Source organism: Venustampulla echinocandica (assembly GCF_003357145.1).
Source record: "Venustampulla echinocandica strain BP 5553 chromosome Unknown scaffold_6, whole genome shotgun sequence".
In the NCBI taxonomy this organism is placed as follows: Eukaryota; Fungi; Ascomycota; class Leotiomycetes; order Helotiales; family Pleuroascaceae; genus Venustampulla; species Venustampulla echinocandica.
The window spans coordinates 1250981-1272503 of NW_022474211.1; the positions used below are offsets into that span (position 1 = coordinate 1250981).

The window sequence follows — 21523 nt, forward strand, 5'->3', positions numbered from 1 at the left end:
CTCAAAAACAAAGAACGTTGTGACATGAGATACCCAAGTGCCTTAGTTGCTGGCATCCAAAACATAAACATAATCAAATCCATTCGGCCTTATCGCTCCCCAGCGGCTTGGGCATGATGTCCCAACCAGGCATCGCCCTTTCAACTTGAGCGGAGTGACGTACAGCTTTCAGCTCACCGAACCCTGACATCTGCGTTTCGAGATACTCTGGGATCTGCTCCGACACGGTGATGTCCTTAACCGCAAAGCCTTCCTTCCCAGGGAATTGTCCCAATGATCGCAAGTACTTCATGGTCCCAGCTAAACTCACATTGACCTCCCAGCTTCCTCCGATTGCCGCCTTCTTATAGAGGGCCGCATTGATGCCTGCTGCCAGGAAATAACCTGCAGCGTGATCAAGAGCCTGGCAAGGTGTTGGTCGCGCTGGCTCACCTTCTCCGTAATGCTCAGCTTCAGAGACGTTCATTCCAGAGCAAGTTTGGACAAGGCTATCAAATCCACGGTTCCCAGACCACGGGCCTTCGGTCCCGTATGCGGACATATTCGCATATACGACCCCCTGACCCAAAGCAGCGACTTCTGAAGGACCAAAGCCTCGGGCGGCGACACTGCCAGGCCTATAGCCTTGGATGAAAACATCCGTCTCTTTCGCCAACTCACGAAGGGTTGACCGATCAGATTCGGACCTCAGATCAAGCTGCGTTGTTCGCTTACCTCGCGCAAAGTCTCGATCCATTGTTGGAAGATCAGGCAGATGAGGCGCGGTAACCCACAAGACATCGGCGCCGTGTGCTGCAAGTGTTTTGCCTGCAAGTGGCGCCGCAATAACCCTCGACAATTCCAATACACGTAGGCCACGGAGAGCACGATCGTTGCCGGAACGAAGGCGTTTAGGAAGACCTGGAGGCCCTGGATGAATCTGGCGGACGCTTATCGGGAAATTTGGAATTGCGCGGGCGGCAGGCAGAACGTCCCACTGAGCATAACTTCGGAGCGCAGAGATGACAAGCTTACTAGAAAATGCTTCCCGCTCGAGATCGATTGATGCCCATTTCGTCGCTGCAACGGCTAAATCTTCACGCGTCGCATTTTGCTCGCAACCCAGTAGGGCCAAGGCGCCTTGCTGATGGTTGGGGAACGAATCGTGGACGCGCACGTACCCGTCCGATGTTTTGTGCAGGCCACCAATGGGACCCCACGGCGATGGCGCAGGCTTCCCATCTAGAACATAGAGTCTCTCAGATTTGAATTCTGTGACTGCGTGTTGAAGAGGAACGGTGACACGAGGCACTTCGAAGGAGTTGCGTACGGAGTGCACTAGTGCCGCTGTCAGTGCTGAGAGAGCGATAGAGGATTGAGCAATATGGGCAATCTTGAAAGAGGATGGCAAGCCAAGGCCACTTCCTGTAAGGTTCAAAGATTCTAGAGCCGACTTGGGAAGATCAAGGCCAGACCAAATGTGCGAAACACTATCGAAAGGGCGGAATTGAGATCGGTCCGGTATGGCAGACAGAGACTTGGCTTGTGCCGCATGATTTGAGTTAGTCTCATTAGGTACTGCTTGACCTGCTATGCCACTGGCCGAATGACTTTTTGCTGCTGGAACCACAATATTCAGAAGAGGTGCGTGTTGCTGGGTTCCAAGGGTATCAAGTTCGCCGACAGAGCCCTGGGCATAAGGTCTTTTGATGGTACATTTCCATGCGAGGGCTGGTTTAAAGTACATATTTGCAATGATGTCGGAATCTTTAACGCGATAGAGTTTCTTGATCGTGGCGTTGGTCAAAAGCTCGGCGCTTTTGACTCTCTCATACGTTTCCGTATCGTCAAACATAATATCGAAAGTCATTTCGAATGGTCCCGAATTTTTCGATCTCACGATCTTAGAGATGTCCTGCATTCGTGCACATTGTTGCGGGACAACTTTATGAACTTCATTTATGTTAATAGTCTCGCAGTGATTAGAGAGGATGTAGACGTACCTAATGCTGTCAACGTAGTTTTCTCTATCGTGCTGAAGACTTCGTTGGAGAGAAATATCGGCTCACTCAGAGGAGTCTTTGTGCCAATATTATGGAAAGACACTGGGAATAGCGATACTTGCTCTCCCGGCACCAAATTCACCAAGTGGTAAAGACTAAACTTGAAAACTGGCCCAGCTGCTTGCTCATGGGGAGACAGAGGAGAAGCAAAATTGCCGGTAGTTGCAAGTTGTCCTTTGTAGGGCCAGTGTAAAATTGAGGCTCTCGCATTATTTGCAATCGTGTAGGAGAGATCTTGCGTAGGAGCGACAACTTCACCCAGGATGCCAATTTCGTGTCCGGGCGTAGGGGTAGGCTCAAGAGGTCCCATAACACCATCTTTCCCATAAATGTGGTAGATTAGGCGGCAATCCTCTGATTTATCAAGGGAGGGAAAGAGACCTTGGGTGTACTCGCGAATCTCGGCAAGAAAGTTGTCGATTTGGTTGATAAGAATGGGATCCCGAATGCCTCCGATGAAGATTGTACGGTATCCAAGGTGCTGAACTCCCTCAAGCTTAATTTGATATGTGCTAGATTCTTCAAAGACCGCTCCACTAACCCTGACCGTCTTTTCTGTGAGCTGTACATATTGAGCGTCATCAAGGGTGAGAATGCCTCCTGGTCCGGGCAATCTATCCGGTCTTGTTTTCTCGTAAAGTGTATGTGAGGCAACGGATAACGGCGTGCAACGCTCTAATGGCGATAGTGGAGTCAAATCAAAAGAGTCCTCACGCATGGTGGCAATCATGGATCGACCTTTAGGAATAGCGCAAATACCACCGCATTCCATAATTTTCCCCATGTGCCACGCCACGCCCGTAGAAACCCCTTTGGAAAGGCAAAATGCAGCATAAGGGGCAGGATCGTAGGATCGGCCACCAAGAACTATATCTGGATCACTTTTCAAGGCTTCAAGATAGCTAGAAAGATTAGTCCTAAATATATTGTCTGACGACCTCATAGGAACTTACGGTTCCGCTCCCATCTGTGCAACAACATCCACCGCCAAATCAACCGCCTCTATAGTCAAAGGCTCAACCGGTCCGCAGGGGCTAACCTGTGATTCTTTAATGCGCGACTTGATCAAGTTGCGACTTATTCCAGCGTCAATGGTTGCTATTTTGAAGTCGAAGCCATGCTCGAGTGCAATTTCCAACACAATATCTAGCATTTCCTTCACATGCTTCGTGCTCCCATCACCGCCAACAGAGCCAATTAAAAGTTTCACTTTGCGAAAGTATACCGCTTGCAACATGGGGGTGAGATCTCGGATGTAAGATTCTCGGCCACAAGTCATCTTATTCAGGCCCAGTTTGTACGGTCCGCCATCTGTCGAGCTTTGGTTTGTCAGAAATATACTTGCTCTTCAACGTAGACGGAGCTGTTTAATACTCACCCACTATCTACAATTATTGCAGCTGGCTTGTATTTGTTCATGCCATACCAGAAGTGCTCCAGACGATAGCCATAGCCAAGCATGGCATTGGGGGTAAGGATGTTGAAGTCTGGGACAGCCATATTGCAAAATTGCAAATACTAGGAAACGATATAGAAATATTATTTGGCGAGTGTGTAGACCCCGGATATTGTTCTTATTTTGGGGGAGGAGCGTCTAGAACTCCAATAGGAGAAAAGGGGGGAAAGAAGAGTTGATGAGCTAAGCAAAGTTGGCATCTATTGATAAATATACCAAGTAATGAAAACACCACACCACATATGGGTGGTAGGGAGGGAGGGCTTAAGGTTTAATTTCAACGAGTACTCTCTCCTCATTGGCTTCGCACTCTGTTCTCTACATCTATGGTTGACGAGGGCTGTCCTTCCCCGCACAGCCTTAGCCCGAAATCCTTATCAGCCCGCGTCTCACATTCCTTACCGCCCCCTTTCAATATACTCCGTAAGGTTCCTCAGCTCATTTCGGCATGATACCGAAAACGAATCGTTATTGTACCTCAGGCATGCCGTTACGGCATCTTTCCGGCCCTAGCTAGATTTCATTGCTTCCTGAATTGTGGTGGCAAACGGGGTTTACCCAACCGCTAATGAGATGTCTCGTGCTCAGGGCACATCACCACCACTGCTCTAGCGAGAGTTTGCGTTTCCCCATACCCCATTTTTCTCCTGCGCCCCATGCCTTGTGTGCCGTAGATTTGACTTTGGACTTGGACTTGGGCTTGAGCTTGGACTTGGCGGTTCTCTCTCTACCAAGACATGCTATCAATTATAAGGTCGACTCGGAATACAAAAAGAGTCAGCCCGCCATTCACCAAATTCGAAGCATCACTACCTAGGTATCTTTCATACCTGCTTCTTCTTTCTCCATTTCAAAGAGCAAGTGCAGCCTAGTCTCAACTTTTACCCTTGCTACCATGGACACTGAGAAGCAAAACATGTCTACCTTGCACAGTGAGTCCGTTGTCAAAAAAGAGGAAGATGGACCTATTTCCTACTCGCCAGAGCAGGAGAAGTTGGCCGTACGCAAACTTGACTGGACTCTCATTCCCCTGTAAATATATAACCTCCCTGTGGCTTAACTCAATTCTTACCAAATTAGTCTAGGAATTCTATACCTCGTTTCCTTCATCGACAGAGGAAATATTGGAAATGCGTGAGACACCCACTTCCTGATCGTCGAATTTCTTGACTGATATTACCGTCACAGATATACCGCCGGCCTAGGCTCTGCCTGGAAGATTACTTCTGATCAATATGCTTGGATTGTGCAAATATACTATATTGCATATATTTGCTTCCACTGGACAATTTTGTTGTGGAAGGTCGTTCCTCTTCCTGTAAGTCTCGTATTCACACCATCAATAGACGATTTTCCTGATTTTCGATCTAGCTCTGGGTTATGATCATGGCTATTGGATGGGGAGCAATGAGTATGGTTCAAGCCGCCACGACCAACTTTGCAGGTATCATGGTGACCAGATTCCTGATCGGTGTCTTTGAGGCTGGTTTCGCGCCAGGTGTCGCGCTGTACTTGTCTTTCTTCTATCATCGCCGAGAGATGGGCCTTCGCTACGGGCTCTTCATATCTTTCTCACCGCTTGCCAGTTGTTTTGCCTCTGCAATGGCATTTGGTATTGTGCAGGCCAAGACATCAATTGAGAATTGGCAGCTCCTTTTACTTGTTGGCAAGTCTTTCCCAAGAGTATAGAAAACAATCCATCTGCTGACTATTTTACAGAAGGGGCGCCTACCATTCTCATCGCATTTCTTGCATACTTCTATTTGCCTGACGGACCGGGTCACTGCCCAACACTGGATGCACGACAAAATGAGATTGTCGGAGCTCGTGCCCGCGTAGGCCGTGGACACGAAGAGGAAGGCAAGCTCAACTTTAAACAAGTCTTCTCTGCGTTCTTCGACTACAAGAACTACATCCAGGCTGCCATTATCTTCAGCCTCAACGTAAGTAAATTTATCTTGCCAAAACACTTTAGCGGCGGTCACTATCCATCATACTTACATCCTGTTTAGACCGCGTTTGGCTCCCTTCCTGCTTTCCTTCCAACAATCATTCAGGCCATCGGCTTTACATCCATTAAAGCACAGGGTCTCTCTGCCCCTCCCTATCTACTTGCATACATTACGTGTCTAGGTAGTTCATTCCTCTCTGACCGTGTTGGTAACCGCGGCTTCTTCATCACCGGCTTTTGCTGCGTAGGTGCTGTCGGATATCTCTTGCTAAACGCTGTTCATACTACTGCTATCCGTTACTTTGCCTGCTACCTCGTGTGCGCCGGTGTCTTCCCCGCAGTCGCACTCACCTTCACCTGGGTAACCGACAATCAGGGTTCTGCCTCGAAGCGTGGTGCCGGCCTGGCCATCTTTGGCATGATCGGTCAGTGTGGCCCTATTTTAGGTGCCAAGCTGTTCCCTAAGTCTGACGGTCCGTATTATTCCAAAGGTATGGCTATTTGTGCCGGGTTGTTACTAGGCGCTGCTGCGCTTGCGCAGATTCTGAGCTTGTCTATGCGTTTGCAGAACAGAAAGAGAGATAAAGACCATGGAAAGGTCGACGTTGATTCTGTCCCGGATGATATTACCGATCTCGGTGATGCTCACCCATCGTACAGATTCATCTTGTAGGCGTTTTAAAGATTGGCACAAGGTTCTTGTATGGTTATATTACGTGCATTCTAGGAATAAAGTCTGTCGTAAAACTCAAGATTAAATAACTGTTTAATTTCATTTATTCCTTACCTATTACATTACAAACTCTTATTACAAGAAGTTTAACTTCTAATTAACTATAGAGATTTCAATTACCTAGATAAGAAAGGAGATTTTAATACTTTCTTTTCTAACGATTAACCCCTATTAGTAATTAATACTATTAAATACAAAAGGTAGATGTTACAAGGTAATTATATTGCAGTATTAAGATGAGAGTTCAGATAGACCAAGTATATATAGACTATATTAATAAAACTAAACGCTGAAGTTCTAAGAAATGAATATTTTCCCGAGAGCTTGCAAATTTGTCAGCGGGCAATGGAGCAGGTGAATCCGTACCAGTCACCTAAGAGGATGGGGAAGGGAGCAGGTTTGGGACCCCTGGCAGTGGCTAAGAAAGGGGGCCTTTTTGGGCTCCCCATTAAAAGTTGACGATTTCTGGTGAGATGGGTGAGCAGACCTGAGCAGACTTGAGCCGAAGCTAAACCATGCCTGAGCCAGCCTGAGCAACGGCGGCGCGCGTCACGTTAAATAGAGAGTTGGGAAGTGTCAAGATTTCGGTATTGAAACAAAGCTTTCAACAGGCAGCTTGTAATAACCTAAGAGCCTTTGCGAGGTGGGACGCTGGTATATATGTCTTTCTCAATATCAGTTAATCCGCTACCTTCTACAGTTTTGTTGCATATCGCACTTTTTTCAACCGGGTAGTTCCCGATCCCCAATCCTCCCCGCCATCACTCTCGCGTTCCCCGTAGATTTTGCAAGTGCCTCCCATGTATATCTTTTTCAATATCAATCGATTCACTACCAGCTCTAGAGTTTGTTGCACATCGCACATCGCACTTCCTATCCTCCGTCCTCCGTCCTCGTTCCCCCTAAATCCGCACCTTTTCTCGAGGTAGACGGGGTAATTCACTACCTGCTCTAGAGTTTTGTTGCACATCGCAATCGGCGGGCGGCGGATTTTGGATCGGGAACACCGGGGTTGAAAATGTGATATGCAACAAAACTCTAAACCGAGGAACGTCAGAGGATCCTCGGCAATTTGACATGACTCCAGGAGATGGGTAAGAGACAACAAAACTCTGGCGGGCAGTGAATTACGCCGTCTACCTCGAGAAAAGGCGTGGATTTATAGACTCATAGAGAACTAGGAGCTGGGAGCAAGAGAACCATCTAGGATTTTCACGACACAAAGCGACTCACATACGCATTAGGGAATAGGCTAAGCCTCGGAATTACGAATACTTCTGGCTTGTCTTAGTCACTGCTTTTACGACCATCGAGTCCCCCCCAAATGCCACCACCCTGGGTGAGCCCTGATTATTGACCTATATAGAGACTTCACCATACCATGGTGTGGTGCTCTCCATGACGATCTGACGATCCGACGATATAGCGACTCTACGAGGGGAGTTCTACTCGCACCATTTAACGCTATTCCCTTTCTCCCTTGGCTACGTACTTTGTTAGTTGTTTTATACCCTCTTTACTCCTTGCCTTTCAGAGGGTCCTTCCTGTTCCTCGACACTGGGTCTCAGGTGACATATCAACAAAATTTTAGCAGGTAGTGAATCAGCCTAGTAGAGTCGCAGAAATGTATGAGCCGGTAGCCAGAAGGATGAGCAGCTGGATGGATGATCGATGAGCAGGGAGCTCGATACGATGTACAACAAAACTTTAAATAGGTAGTGAACTATAAGTCTGCATTGAGGAAAGGGGGTGGATTTACAGACTCGTAGAGAAGTGGGAGCTGGGAGCTGGGAATGGGTTCCATTTGGGTTCCATTAGAGTTCCATCTAGGTCCCATCTAGGTAGGTTCCAGGTGCGACGTGCAACAAACCTTTCGCAAGTAGAGAAGAACAAGCTGGTAGAGAAGGGTGAGCTGGAAGCTAGATGCGATATGCAACAACACCTCAGGTGGTAGAGAGGGATGAGCTGGAAGCTAGATAGATGAGCAGGTAGAGATGGATGAGCTGAAAGCCGCATGGGCGATCAACGATCAGGTCGACCATCAACGATCAGGAACGATCAACGATCAGGAACGGTCAACGATCAAGATGCGATGTGCAACAAAACCCTCAGTCAGGTCGATTAATGATCAGGGTGATCAGGATGCGATGTGCAACAAAACCCTAGTTAGTAGAGAAGGATGAGCAGGTAGGATGAGCAGGTAGCCAGATGCGATGTACAACAAAACCTTAGCAATTAGTGAATGTAAAATTATAAGCCACAATGAGAAATAGCGGGGAACCTCGAGAAATTGAGCCATCGCTAGGAAGGACGAAATATGCGACATGCAACAAAACTATACCATGTACTTCTAGGCGGTGAATTGACCTATATCCGAGACAAGGCATATAAGTCTTGTAGCCTTGTTTCTTCGACTTACTTTTATCTCAATATTTTCCTTTTCGCTCACCAGTAACATCAACGCTTTCCAACCTTCCGAGGTTAGCTGAGCTTTCTTCCACTCCATGTCGAATGGGATGGACATATTGTAGGCTAGGTGTGCTAGATGCTAGCTTTTTTTTATGCCAGAGAAGTTGATCTTAGATTTTGCTGGGCCCCATATTACTTGCGATGGATAGAGGGCAGATGGATATCATGAGAGGGAACGAAGTTGTGGATTGCAGATCCCCTGCCTTGCGTTTCGTCCATGGTCAGCACAGAAGATGATTTGCGAATCAAGTAAATAGGATTGCAGGATTAAAGGGTACGAACCATTTGTGGCTTGGGGTCAAGTGATGCGCGTTCAGAAAGGGGATAAGGCAACTTGAGACCGAGTAGTCTACACTCTCTCGGCATTACATGAAAGAGACATGACTGTAACGGCTAATAAATGTTAGACTATATGTACTCATTTAAGCCTTAATCGATCTAGGACCACGCAGTGCCATCTCTCATGTCTGGAGCCTTGATTATATCAGTAGAGATGGAAATATGAACGCCCTACCAACCTAATTAGCGGAAACCGTTAAAAACCACTTCAAAGACATTGAACAAAATGACCCCAAGGCAAAATCCCAATGGGAGCGCTCCACAGCTGTAATAATGCAACATTTGCGGCAATATAGGTTTTTTTTTGCTACGTTTGAAGAAACACCATACGTAGCGAAGTAGCGGTATGTGTAAGACCTCCATGCTATGAGGAACATATATCGTGCCCAACCAATGACTCCAGAAAAATGCTCCATGCCATGCAATGCTCAGTCATCAAAAATCATCATCCTCCTCACTATCCTCAATTCGCCGCTTAACGATATCTCGGACTTCCTCGTGGATAAGCTCACCAAGACTGGCACTATCCGCTAGGATATCCCGTGCTTCTCCGGACCCGACACTCATGTCTTCCTTAATCAATAGCACCGCGACTTCAGGAACGACAACGGACTCGACAAACCCAGCCACACCTCGAGCAGCCATGAGTCTATCCTTTACAACCCTCTTCTTAAGCAAAGGGGTAAAATCATGCATAATATTCTCTGACATAACACGTAGACCACGGGTCCCATAATATCCTGGTGTAAGATTTGAGGTCATCTGTAGCAAATTTCGGTCTTTTCCTGTCTGAACCTTCTCATCTAGCATAGTACGGTAATGCGATTCACCACCATTTATCAGGTCTTTAATAAACGAGCGATGTTTGGCTATTCGAGAGTCGAGGCTTTTCCAGTCGATTTCAGGATAGCCTTGAGCTTTGCAGGTAGCTCGGGCAGTCTTTCTTTGGTGAGATAGGCAGAATTGCTCTTGCTTGCGGGTATTCATATGGCTCAACTCCTCCAGATCGGTAGGGTCAACAAGCTCATTGCACATGGGACAACGGGGTTTTTGGGTCTGATTTGCAAAATCATCACTCTCCAGTAGGCTTGTAAGAACAGGAGGTCGGTCAGCGTTATCTTCCGTCCGAATGGGCCCTACGAGCTCATCTATCTCGCTGTGAATCTTGAAAGAGGGCAATTGCGTGAGGGGCATCTCCTCCACTTTGGGTTTCCGTCGCGATCTTTTGGTTCTCGTAGGTGAGGGTTGGCCAGGAGCTGGGCCTAATAGCTCGTCCGTAAACAAATCATCTAAGGAAGGTACTTTGAATAGAGCCCCGGGTGTTTCGCTCCTTTTCAAGGGACTGGGTGTGAGGGTGCTGGCGATAAATCTTTTACTGGATCCTGGAGTTGAAGGGGTCCCTGGCACATCCGAATATTTAAATAGCTTCCTATCTTCTGCTCCAGATTTCTCGGGGCTTTCAAAATCCGTAAGAGTAGATATTGCTCGGAAACTCTTCTTTGGAGAGTCGTCGGAGCTTTCTATCTAACATTAGTTAAATTCCTCATAGAAATTCCGTCGGAACCAACAGACCTTCGGGCATGCTTGAAGACTTAAATGCCGCAGATAATACATCTTTCGCCTTTCCCCCATATGTTGGAGTCCCACTCTGGCTAGACTGGCTTGAGCGAAATGTTGGCTTTGTCCTTGGTTTCTTGAACTGCACACGTCCAAAAGAATCCACCATTCCCGTCCCAAGCTCCTGGCATTTTCTCTTCGGACTACTCAAATCACTACTCTGTGATGAAGCTATCTCTTTTCTTCTTGGACTGCTTCGGGTGTTTTTCTCTGCGCGAGCTCCGTTAACAGTTACCTGTCCAAGCTTGCTACCGCGAGCGCTTTTGTTCTTCGAGGATGCTCTGTCCGGTTGCTCTGATGCTCTTTTTCTGAAATTCGTGGGCATAATATTCGCTGTTCGTGCTAGGTCATCTTCGTCTGACGAGGTTCCCGGGCTCTGGGGTGGTCCATAGATATCTTTGTCAGTTGCAGCGAGCTTGGTTGGCACCGAGCTTGATGTACTGCTAACAATTTTCGGCCCCTTGTTGCCTGCGCTGCCTGGCACAGGAGACATATTGAGAGTGTTGGAAGTGATTGTAGTAGATTTTCGCCCTCTACATAGCCCAATGCGCCTGCCTTTCTGGTTCGGTTTGAGGACGAGGATGGAGGGGATCATGAGGGGAGAAAGTCGATAGCGGCCGTTCCCAAGCTAGGAGCCCCTACCACCAATACGGCTAGGCGCAAGGGGAAAACATGCAACTATCTATTTTATATTGTTATATGCCTATTGTATTAGAAATGTCAACATAGGATCTTCTTAAGAGGAGATCAGACGCGACAAGGGAAAAAGATAACGACAGATGGAAATGCTGGACATAATGGTTGTAGGATAAATAGCAATTGACCAGTAACTTACAGGCAACGATCTCGTTTTCCGAATCTCCAAAGAGCTGCAAATGTTTCCTAAGATAAATGAGTACTATACTCAGCACATTCGAGGACGATGTTAGGCGTACTTAGTTATGATGACCATGAGCTCGGCATACACGATACGATAGCTCGGAATCGCACCCCTGCAAAACGGCTGCCCGCGTCGCGTTCCTAGCCCGAGCCGCTGTCATGAAGCAGGTCACAATTCACTCGCCCTTTTCTCCCCGGTTTGCTTCCACAACTTCAATTTCCAGACACCTGAAGATGACCCTCAGCAGGAAGTACGCGGGGTTGCCAGATCTGGTATGTATTTTATGCGAGATCTAAGTCCATCTGCAACTACAACTACCTTGCTAATTAAGACTGCGTTAGGACTCTGCACCAGATATCTACGAAACTCCTGAATTGACCGACGACAACTCCACCGCTCCAGTCAGTTATTGTGCGAATATAACTATCTGATCTCTTGCTGATCAGTCTACAGACGGGCAGAGCACATTCCGAATCTACTTCATCCTCCTATAAAGATTTCGACGAAGAGGAGGACGACACCCCTGGAATTTCCCGTTCACGTCTACACCCTGATGAAGCACGCTCCCATTTCTCGCCCGCGCGGGTTGATGCTCGCGATGTAGACTTTTCCGATCGGGTCACTGCTAAGCGGAAATCATACAAAGCTTCCTCGAGACGACAGAAACTCCGCGAGGATGGCACAGTTACAGAGGAGTATGGCGATTTTAGTGATGAGGAGGACGGAGAGAGTCTGGAACGCAAGGTTGCACGACTAAAGAGGGAAATCGAGGAGGTGAAAGAGGAGTTTGGACGGAGACAAGCCGAGAAGAAGGACACAACCACTGAGGATGGCAAGGATCTTGAACCAGATGTTACATCTCTCACCAAAATGCTCAATGGCATATCTACGAATGATGGAGGAGCTCGTGTGAGCGCTAGCGCCAAGCTTGCTAAGGATCTTGGAACTGGTATTAAAGCAAATGGACCACCACATACTTCTCAAGGCACTGGCGAACCTGCCACCTATACCGTTACATACGCTCCGACATACCAACAAAGTCACGCTTTAGCCAAAGCAGCTGACTTTGATGGACGGCTAGCGCTCTTGGAAAAGGCTCTGGGTCTCGACCCCATAGCTTTAAACTCGAATGGAACCCCAAAGGCAATTCTACCCACACTCGACACCCTTCAACGACAGGTGTCACTTATCTCCGAATCTACGCCCTCATCTCTAGACAATATCAGCCGAAGAGTTCGGACACTAACCCAGGAGGCTGAGAAGCTACAAGAATCTCGGAAAGCAGCCAAATCTGCTCAAGATGCCTTACGAGAGGGAGGCGGAGACTTGGCTCCGGAAGGAGAGGAGGATGCCGAGCAAACAGCCAAGATCCATGCCTTATATGGTACACTCCCAACTATTGAGAGCTTGGCACCACTTTTACCACCTTTGTTAGATAGATTGCGCTCCTTACGAGCTATCCATGCCGATGCCGCTACAGCTAGTGAAAGCTTGGATGCCGCTGAGAAGAAACAAATGGGAATGGCTGAGGAGATTAGCCAATGGAAAGAGGGATTAGAGAAAATGGAGATTGCTCTGAAGCAGAATGAGACTGCTCTAGGCGGAAACATGAAGGTTGTGGAAGGCTGGGTGAAGGGCCTAGAACAAAAGATGGAAGAGCTGTATGGTGCTTGAAAGTTAATTATGTTTGATTGCCCTGTATTAACGATACCCAACGAAGATTTAGCGGTTTCTATTGTCAATTGGTTGCTTATTATATTTTTGATAAAGTGAGAAACTTAGTGTGTCTCGTCACGATAACAATTATTATTAGAGGGTTATACCGGTGTGATTATGGTGCTGCTTTTCAAACATTGGCCTACCCGTACTATATCGTGCGACGAGTAAGTCATTTTAGATAATTTACAAGAGTCGCTGTCAATGGAGCTTCAAGCAGCTTGGACGTCGTCCGAAGTCCAGGTCAGGTCCAGGTCGCGAACACGGCGATCAATGTAGAGGGTCCCATTTCGTAATGGTCGTGGATGCCTGAAAAAAGGGGTTAGAAAGAATAGGCGGTTAAGCGCAATCTAAGCGCGCAAACAGCGCAAACTACGTGCAAACAGCGCAAACTACGTGCAAACAGCGCAAACTAAGCGCGCTAACGCCGAGAGCCTTAGGGCATTAGGCCTCATTTTTGTGGGTATTTAAACTCCCTCCAGCCATGCAAACTTAACCCTGCTCAATCCACAATCCACCCGCCANCCCCATCCCCATCCCCATCCCCATCCACATCCGCATCCGCATCCCCATCCGCAGTCATGGCATCTGTTGCTGTTGCCACTCCCTCGCCCAAAAAAACCCCCGTCGTTCGACACAAAAGTGCTTCTCCGTGGCGTATTGCCCGATTCGGCCCCTACCCGCCAACCAACCCGCCAACCAACCCTCTCATCCCTGTGCTTCCGTCCTTGGCTCTCGCACCGTCGATCCCGAATCCGATTTATCAAGCTTCATCATCAGCCGAGCAGAACAACCCGCAACGACTTCCAGAGAAAGTCGTCCAGCACTCATTGTCCTTCAGCCTCCTGGAAAATGGAATTCCTCGCGACCCTAGAGAAGAAGAACTTCCTGAGCTCCAAAGGCTGTTTCCGACCCTGAGAAATGTGTCCTTTCAGCACCCCTTCTTGGTGTTACTCGTTGAAAAGCTCCCAGAACACCCTTGGCCAACAATTCTTGCCGGTCTGCCATTGTGGCTCGCAACGACTGCTGAAGGCCGGCCCCCTGTAAACATCGGGTCGGTGGCCCGCTCCAATCAAAGGTTCAACGTGAATGGCAAGATCGAATACTACAAGACTCCAAACGAGGCGACAATACTGGAAATATTTGAGCTCGTGAATGAGAAAGGAGCCGGCGTTAACCGAATCACTTGGGATGGATGCGGGTTTCATGCATTTGGGAACCAGGCGCCGGGACAAGGCTGGCAGAATCGTCTTCCAAGTCGCATCAACAATTTTTTCATTAGTTACACCTGGACCAAGTCAACTATGGAAGAACATGCATTGCGGATGAAGGTTCCCACAATGGACGCTACAGATGACACTCGATATCCGCGGGACCAGTTGCGACCTGGCATCATGATTGCTGGTTTTCAGAACAATATGAAGGACGGACTTGGGACAACTGCAGGAGTTTGTGTGGAATCCCCGACTTCGAGCAAAAAATTTATAACTGTTGCTGCACACGGTTTCACTGCTAGCGTGGGCGACGCAGTTTTCCACCCCCGAGTTGCCCTTTTGAACGGAAAACCCGATCCTAGATATCAGATAGCTACGATCGAGAGGAAGTTCGGGGATACGGATATCGCACTGGCAGAGCTGGAACCAGACATTCGATACTCTGCAGAGACCTTTACTGATCCTCAACCTGACCAACCACAGGCGCAACCATTCCGAAGCTTAAAGAACCCAGCTGATCTCAAAGTATTCGACATGGTATACATGAACACCCCAGTCAATGGACTATGTCAAGGTCAACATATAGCAACTGACTGGGCGCTTGGTTTTGAAGCGACTGATGAGGCTCCGCAAGAAAGAAAAACGTACTGCGATATCTCACAATTCAGCTACTGGGGAAATGGAAGTGATATTTTTTTCGAAGGTTGTTGTGGGGGAGTGATTTGGAATGATGATTTTGATGTACTGGGACAATTTCGTTTCCAGGAAAAGGATGGCGCGAGGTTTGCGTTCTCACCTAGCTTCAAGATACTGATCGACCTCGGCTATAAGTTGTCATCTATCTGACATCAATGGGCTAACCAGGGATAATGCGAGCACTAGGCTATGGGGAGGAGAGAATAGGATGGCGAGATTAGCTTGCGGTGTTTTTCGGACGTATTTGCACAATAATCAATCCAATCGTTGACATTCTACACTGTGTTTTCTCCTACTTGCTAGTGCCTTCACCATTCATTAGCTTATAAGACGGGGTACACCTGTTATCTCATTTGACGGTGGCATTTGTTTCATAGACCCAAACGCCTACAGCACGGGCCGCGGAGAAAAATCATGACCTGTACTTTGTATACTCCGTACGCGTTGATTAGCCCCTGAGGCCTGCAGCGATAACAGATAGACCAGTCGGCGGTGAAGTTCTGCTGACGTAGGAGGTATCCCAGTACTCCTTAATAATGCCAACTCCGGCCAAGTGCCCAGCGATGCCAGTTACGTATACGACCAAGCTATCCTTTCGTCTATATAGGCGCAGACATTCCAAGCCATCTGGCAAAATAATATTTAAATTTTTTGCCCCTGATAGACTCGAACTCGAGATGTAAAAAAGAATAATGTAAGATACAAATCTGTCCCCGTCCCCAAATGGCAACCATATCCCCACGCTTTCACCCGCGCTGCGAGTACCGAAGTTAACAATGGGGCACGCGACAGATCCCCACATATTACATTTTAAAGCGTGGTAATGAAGTTGAGGATACAGAGGAAGACATAGATTTCCCCTCTCTCATACACACCGGAGGATCAAGGGCGCAGATATGGCATCATGGTCGGGACAACCTCATATCAAGGGCTCGAGCGAGGCGATGCGGATGGCGCTATTGACATTCTCGCTCGTGGGATTACAGTGAGTGATTGCACCGTGGGAATAGGTAGATTTCTGGCGATGGATGGCTAATAGAAATGCTTGTTGCGCAGATTTACGTGGGGAATTGAATTGACCTGTAAGTCCTCAATTGCCACATTTACGTTATTCCAAGGGCTATTTTCTAACAAGAATCCCAATGCAGACTGCACACCCTACCTCCTCCAACTCGGTCTCACGAAATCCAAAACCTCTCTCGTATGGATAGCAGGCCCTCTTTCGGGGCTGATAATGCAGCCTATCGTCGGGGTCATCGCCGATCGATCGACGTCGAAATATGGGAGACGGCGGCCGTTCATGGTCATAGGATCCTTCGTTGTCGGACTGTGTCTTCTAGTTCTTGGGTGGGCGAAGGAAATTGTTGGATATTTCGTCGAGGAGGGAGAGTTCAAGAAGGAGTGTACGATTGTAGTTGCTGTGCTAGCGATTTACGCGGTTGATTTTGCTATCAATGCTGGTGAGTGCTGGTCGTGCTGGGATATTGATCAAACATTGGGCTGATTGCAGGATAGTCCAGGCGTGCTGTCGAAGTTTGATTGTCGATACTCTTCCGATTCCTAAGCAACAAACCGGAAGTGCATGGGGTAAGACCATCTAATGCCGAAAATTTAATGAATTTAACTAACAGCTCATAGCAAGCAGAATGGTTTCCGTTGGACATCTCATCGGGTACATGGTTGGCATGGTTGATCTCGTTGGGGTCTTTGGGACATCCTTCGGGGACACCCAGTTCAAAAAATTAACATTAGTTGCCGCTTGGGGCTTGATACTTGCCGTTGCGGTTACTTCCTGGGCAGTGACAGAACGAGTTTTAATATCCAACAAAGCCACGGATTCTCAAAATGGCGGTTTCCAAATCATTGGACAAATAGTCAGAACTGCTACACAACTGCCTCCACAGATCCAAGCTATTTGTAACATTCAAATGTGGAGTGTGAGTGTCCTACTTCGGAGCGGTTTTAAATTTGATGGATGCTGACTTTTTGCAGTGGATTGGGTGGTTCCCATTTCTCTTCTATTCAACAACTTGGGTCGGAGAGACATATTACCGATACGATGCCCCCGAAGACATTGGCCATTCCAACGACGCATTAGGAGATATCGGCAGGATAGGCAGCATGTCGCTAGTCGTTTTCTCTCTCGTCACCTTCGCAGGCGCCTTCCTGTTACCCTTCTTCGTCAAGTCACCCGAGGAGGAGGGTTTCACAGCACGGCCGCCCGCAGCAATCGCAAAGATCGTGACCAAGGCGAACAAGCACAAGCCTGACTTACTTACAGCCTGGACTTGGGGCCATGTGCTATTCAGCGTGGCAATGTTGCTAGCACCACTTGCCCGTTCGTTCCGCGTAGCAACTTTCCTAGTCGCCTTGTGCGGTGTCCCTTGGGCGCTGGCTTGCTGGGCGCCGAACGCGTATCTGGGCATAGAAGTCAATCGGCTGAGCAGCAACGATCCAAGTAATTACCGCCGTCTCTCGACCGACGATCCCATCGAGCTTGGATTCAATTCTTCCCCATCGCTATTACGACTCGAGCACGGCCCCGATGACGAAGCCGTATCCTCCACCGGCGAACTGTCCGGTCTTTATTTCGGCATCCTTAATATTTACACCACGATTCCACAGTTCATCGGGACGTTCATCAGCATGATCGTCTTCCACATCTTAGAGCCGGGAAAGAGTCCCGAGTTGTCGGACGACCCGATTCCGGAAGAGCCGCACGGCGGACCGAATGCCATTGCCGTATGCTTATTCATTGGGGCCGTGAGCACGATCGGTGCGGCATTTGCGACGAAGAAGTTGAAGAGCTTGTACTGAGTGCAGTTTTGTGTTTATTGTTTGTATGAGTATGTGTGGCATTGCGAGGCGTTTTATAGAACTTTTTCGTTATAGCGGGATAGAGGTAGGGTGGTGGGGTTTCAGGGTGAGCCTTGCATATGTTGTAAAAATACCATTGCTTTTATCAAAATATTAATAAATAAGGAAATGCTTCCAAAAAGATATTCCCTTGGTGGTGTCTCGTCTCTAGTGTTCCTGGTAACTCATTGGCACAGTCTGAAAGCAGCAAATTCTACCGTTTATTTCAACCTTGCAGACGTTGCCGAATCAATTCAACAAGCAAAGTAATGTGTTTTAAGGAATAAGTCTTTAGCTACTGTAGTAATAATAGCTATTCCCTAGTGGAAATCATATATTATCACTGTGGTACAAAGCATCTGATAGGTAAAGGTTAGCTATCAATAGCATATCATAAATACAGCTTGGTAGCTGCTACGATATCATATTGTAATAGCAAGTACTAAATTTATATCTCGGGAGCTAGTCCTGTCGCGACCTACAGTTATTTAGAATCAATATATCGTAGGATATACAAATGCTGTTTCAGCGTAGTTAGTATACGCAGCCTTGTTCCCTGGTATTTTGTTACCAGTTCTGCTGCAGCTGCCCTTAATAGTTTGAAGTACTTCGCGTGCTCAAAACCAACCTGATTTTGCAATTTCCGCGCTGGACCTACGACGTATAGATTTTGGGATCGAAATCTCAAGCTTCTACTGTCTCAACACCCGCGGTAACCTACCCCACACTTTTGATTTTGATTTAGGAACCATGATTCCGCGATTCCCGCCAGCCAGGATGCGGGTATCCGTGATCGCGATCATGCCACGTGGGTTGCGACAGGCTCTGTCGACCAGGTACCCACGGAGAGTAGGGTTGGGTAAGGTACAGGAGGTAGGTATCCCAAAGCACGGTATGCCAGCCGTGACACGAGGTGTGCCGGCTCTGGAGATCCTGTGTCAATCGCAAGGCATTATTGAGGGTGCTGCTGGCACCGCGATTTGTAGATTTATCCTATAGTAGGTGGGGGGGCTCGCTTGCTTTGTAAACGGGGGCGAGATGGATTTTAGCCTGTGGTTAGGAAGCCCTACGCCCTATTTGTGATTGCCGTCGCTCGATTGTTGGGCAATAGCGCACAGCATGTTGTTGGGATTGTTCCCGTGGTGATGTAGTGTTGCTAACTTGTTGCAGTGTTCCGTTGCTGGTAGCGGGCCCCGTCAATCCCAGACTCCAGAGCCAGGCAAGGCGGGGTAAATGAGGAAGAGGAACAGGATTTAACCGGACGAGTGTTAGTATAGTTGAGGTTGATATCGAAGGTTGGCGCGCTCTAGAGAAACTTTAGGCTCGAGCCTTGAGGGTAGTCGATAGTTTGGAAATCCACAGTACAGAGGTATGTGATCTTATCATCGTATCATCCACAGACTCAAAAGACTATCATAGTGACCAACACCATTTCGGACTACTGCCTGAGCTGTCACCACTCTAGCCATGCGCCAATTCGGATTAGGAGGTAGTTGTCGATATTGGGCCGACTAATAAGCTCTGGAAGAGGGTTTGGATGGAGAGATGTTTGAGCTCTACTCCGGGTATTGGGCCCTTTCGGGGAGGTCTGGTGGATGGAGTTCAACCTCATCATGGTGAGGGTTGAGTAGAGTCGAGGCATCCAGAGTCAGGAGGACAGCATTTTCTCCTCTTACCCGAAGATACCTACCAACAGTTAGTTTACCAACATTCTTCCAACATTTTCCGTACTTGGTCCGGGTTTGCGCCGCACGCTCTCCGTGTATATATATTCCATGTTCAGCATCCGGGCCGACGATGCAGCCCTCAAGAGCACTCCAGAAGTTGCAGCGCGTGTGATAGGATATGCCGCGCCGTTTGCTGTCCGCTGTAGCAGCGTTTTCGTCATAGTAGAGTTAAGAGGGGGGGAATATCCGATTCCAACAACGGGGACAGCCTTGGAGACGAGCGGCGTAGGCCAATGAGATGATGTGACTGGGCGGAGTGTGTGGTTTTCGATATTGCGGCAGCCATCCCCGTCCCTTGACCGTGGACAGTGGGCTGGTATTCGCAGTAGCAGCCCAGTAGTGTAGGTATTACTCGTGGTACCACGCCTCCAGTGGTGGGGAGCAGCACATCGCAAGCCAACCCCGAGAGCGATCAGGACCCCGAATGCCGACCACCCCACATTCCTACCTAGTACCTACATGTACAGTACATCCGTATTATTATCATTATTGACCATGGGGCCCGATGGACTGTGGGCTGTGGACCGAGGGCGAGGGCAACGGCCGGTGCAGCTGGGAACGTTGCGACTGCGACTGCGATAGAGACTGGGACTGGGACTGGGGGCGACCAAGATGATGTCGCGTACTGTAGACTCCAGAATCCAGACTCCACGAAGTACAGTACCATCTGTTCATTCGGCCAGCAATAATAATCAACGCAGGTCCAGGTACAGGTACCACATCTGTTAACTATTCAGAGCCAAGAAGGGGCGCTGCACCGTCCGAGGGTTTAGGGCGTGCTTGGAGATTGGGAGGCTTCGTAGGCGCGCGAAGTGCTCGAGTAAGTGCTAGCGAAGGATTGTTGAGCTGGGCGGAAGGCGAAAGCGGCTGAGAGAGGGAGATGGTAAGAGTAGGCGAGAGGAGAGGATATATTATAATATAATAGAGAAGACAAGAACTGGAAAAATATGAGAATAGAATAGAAGGGAAAGAGGACGAGAAAGAGAACGAGAAAAGGACACCCATCATCCTCCGGTTTGTGTTTATCGCCTGCATCACTACTGCTGCACGACACCACGCTGGGACTCTGAGACAGTGATTTTCCCGAGTCGCTGGTCTGGGTTGAGAGGGATCAGCGTTCTCGAAAGTAGCCGTTGGGGAGATGGAGGGAGATGGGAGATGGTGTAGTTGCAGTGCAGTAGGAGGAGCAGGAGTTGCAGATGCAGATGCAGCGTGAGAGTGAGAGTGAGAGAAAAGAGAGGCATTAAGGAGCGTTCTCTTTATTAGGTACTTTACCTACAACAACTACAGTGCCTGTATAACCACATAAGGTACTCTACTCAATAATCCCCCGTTATGCAGTACTACACTACCTTGCCTTACGAACTGCTACTATAATAACAATACTTGTAGAACGTAGAACGTAGACCGTAGAACGTGGCGACACCGAGAGGGTTCCCAAACTCGGTCAAGTTCCTCCGCCGCGGACGAGCGTTGCATCCACACTTCATATCCACATCCATGCTGGAGCCGTTGAGCCCTGGAACTGGAATAATCCTGGAGACTGGATAGTAGTGTTTGTACACTACAAGAGGAACGACACAGTACAACGTCCAGCACAGCCATATCCTCCAGATCCTGCATCTCCGCCATCCCATCAGGAGGAATCCAAGCCCATCCATCCATCCATTCACCCACGCATACATACATGTTGACGTTCACCTTCACGTTCACCTTCACGTTAACGCTCATGTCCATGTTGACGCTTACCCCCAAATAATCCTCCTCTTCGCCTCTTCTCTCTCCCCCACACCACACCAATCGTAACGCCGATCAACGACCCTTCCA

The 21523-nt window shown here is 48.3% G+C and overlaps 6 protein-coding genes across 6 annotated transcripts; 4 read left to right on the forward strand and 2 right to left on the reverse strand.

Annotated features, from left to right (window-relative positions):
* Window positions 1–73: 73 nt before the first annotated feature.
* Window positions 74–3542, reverse strand: BP5553_07826 (Uncharacterized protein; the record flags this gene model as incomplete). The annotated part of the gene is made up of 4 exons (XM_032016449.1): window positions 74–1932; window positions 1983–2944; window positions 2996–3361; window positions 3421–3542. 4 exons carry the CDS (start codon window positions 3540–3542, stop codon window positions 74–76), a joined length of 3309 nt encoding a protein of 1102 aa, XP_031867680.1.
* An 872-nt stretch (window positions 3543–4414) lies between these two features.
* BP5553_07827 (Uncharacterized protein) lies at window positions 4415–6122 on the forward strand (the record flags this gene model as incomplete). Its single annotated transcript, XM_032016450.1, has 6 exons — window positions 4415–4530; window positions 4579–4632; window positions 4687–4816; window positions 4870–5110; window positions 5218–5441; window positions 5511–6122. 6 exons carry the CDS (start codon window positions 4415–4417, stop codon window positions 6120–6122), a joined length of 1377 nt encoding a protein of 458 aa, XP_031867681.1.
* Window positions 6123–9425: 3303 nt separating this feature from the next.
* On the reverse strand, window positions 9426–11100 carry BP5553_07828 (uncharacterized protein; the record flags this gene model as incomplete). The annotated part of the gene is made up of 2 exons (XM_032016451.1): window positions 9426–10510; window positions 10563–11100. The coding sequence occupies 2 exons, from the start codon at window positions 11098–11100 to the stop codon at window positions 9426–9428; spliced, it is 1623 nt and encodes a 540-aa protein (XP_031867682.1).
* A 620-nt stretch (window positions 11101–11720) lies between these two features.
* On the forward strand, window positions 11721–13161 carry BP5553_07829 (Uncharacterized protein; the record flags this gene model as incomplete). Its single annotated transcript, XM_032016452.1, has 3 exons — window positions 11721–11759; window positions 11829–11888; window positions 11941–13161. 3 exons carry the CDS (start codon window positions 11721–11723, stop codon window positions 13159–13161), a joined length of 1320 nt encoding a protein of 439 aa, XP_031867683.1.
* Window positions 13162–13784: 623 nt separating this feature from the next.
* Window positions 13785–15263, forward strand: BP5553_07830 (Uncharacterized protein; the record flags this gene model as incomplete). The annotated part of the gene is made up of 1 exon (XM_032016453.1): window positions 13785–15263. One exon carries the CDS (start codon window positions 13785–13787, stop codon window positions 15261–15263), a length of 1479 nt encoding a protein of 492 aa, XP_031867684.1.
* Window positions 15264–16009: 746 nt separating this feature from the next.
* BP5553_07831 (MFS general substrate transporter) lies at window positions 16010–17930 on the forward strand (the record flags this gene model as incomplete). The annotated part of the gene is made up of 6 exons (XM_032016454.1): window positions 16010–16098; window positions 16170–16195; window positions 16262–16573; window positions 16629–16700; window positions 16752–17050; window positions 17106–17930. The coding sequence occupies 6 exons, from the start codon at window positions 16010–16012 to the stop codon at window positions 17928–17930; spliced, it is 1623 nt and encodes a 540-aa protein (XP_031867685.1).
* Window positions 17931–21523: the final 3593 nt, after the last annotated feature.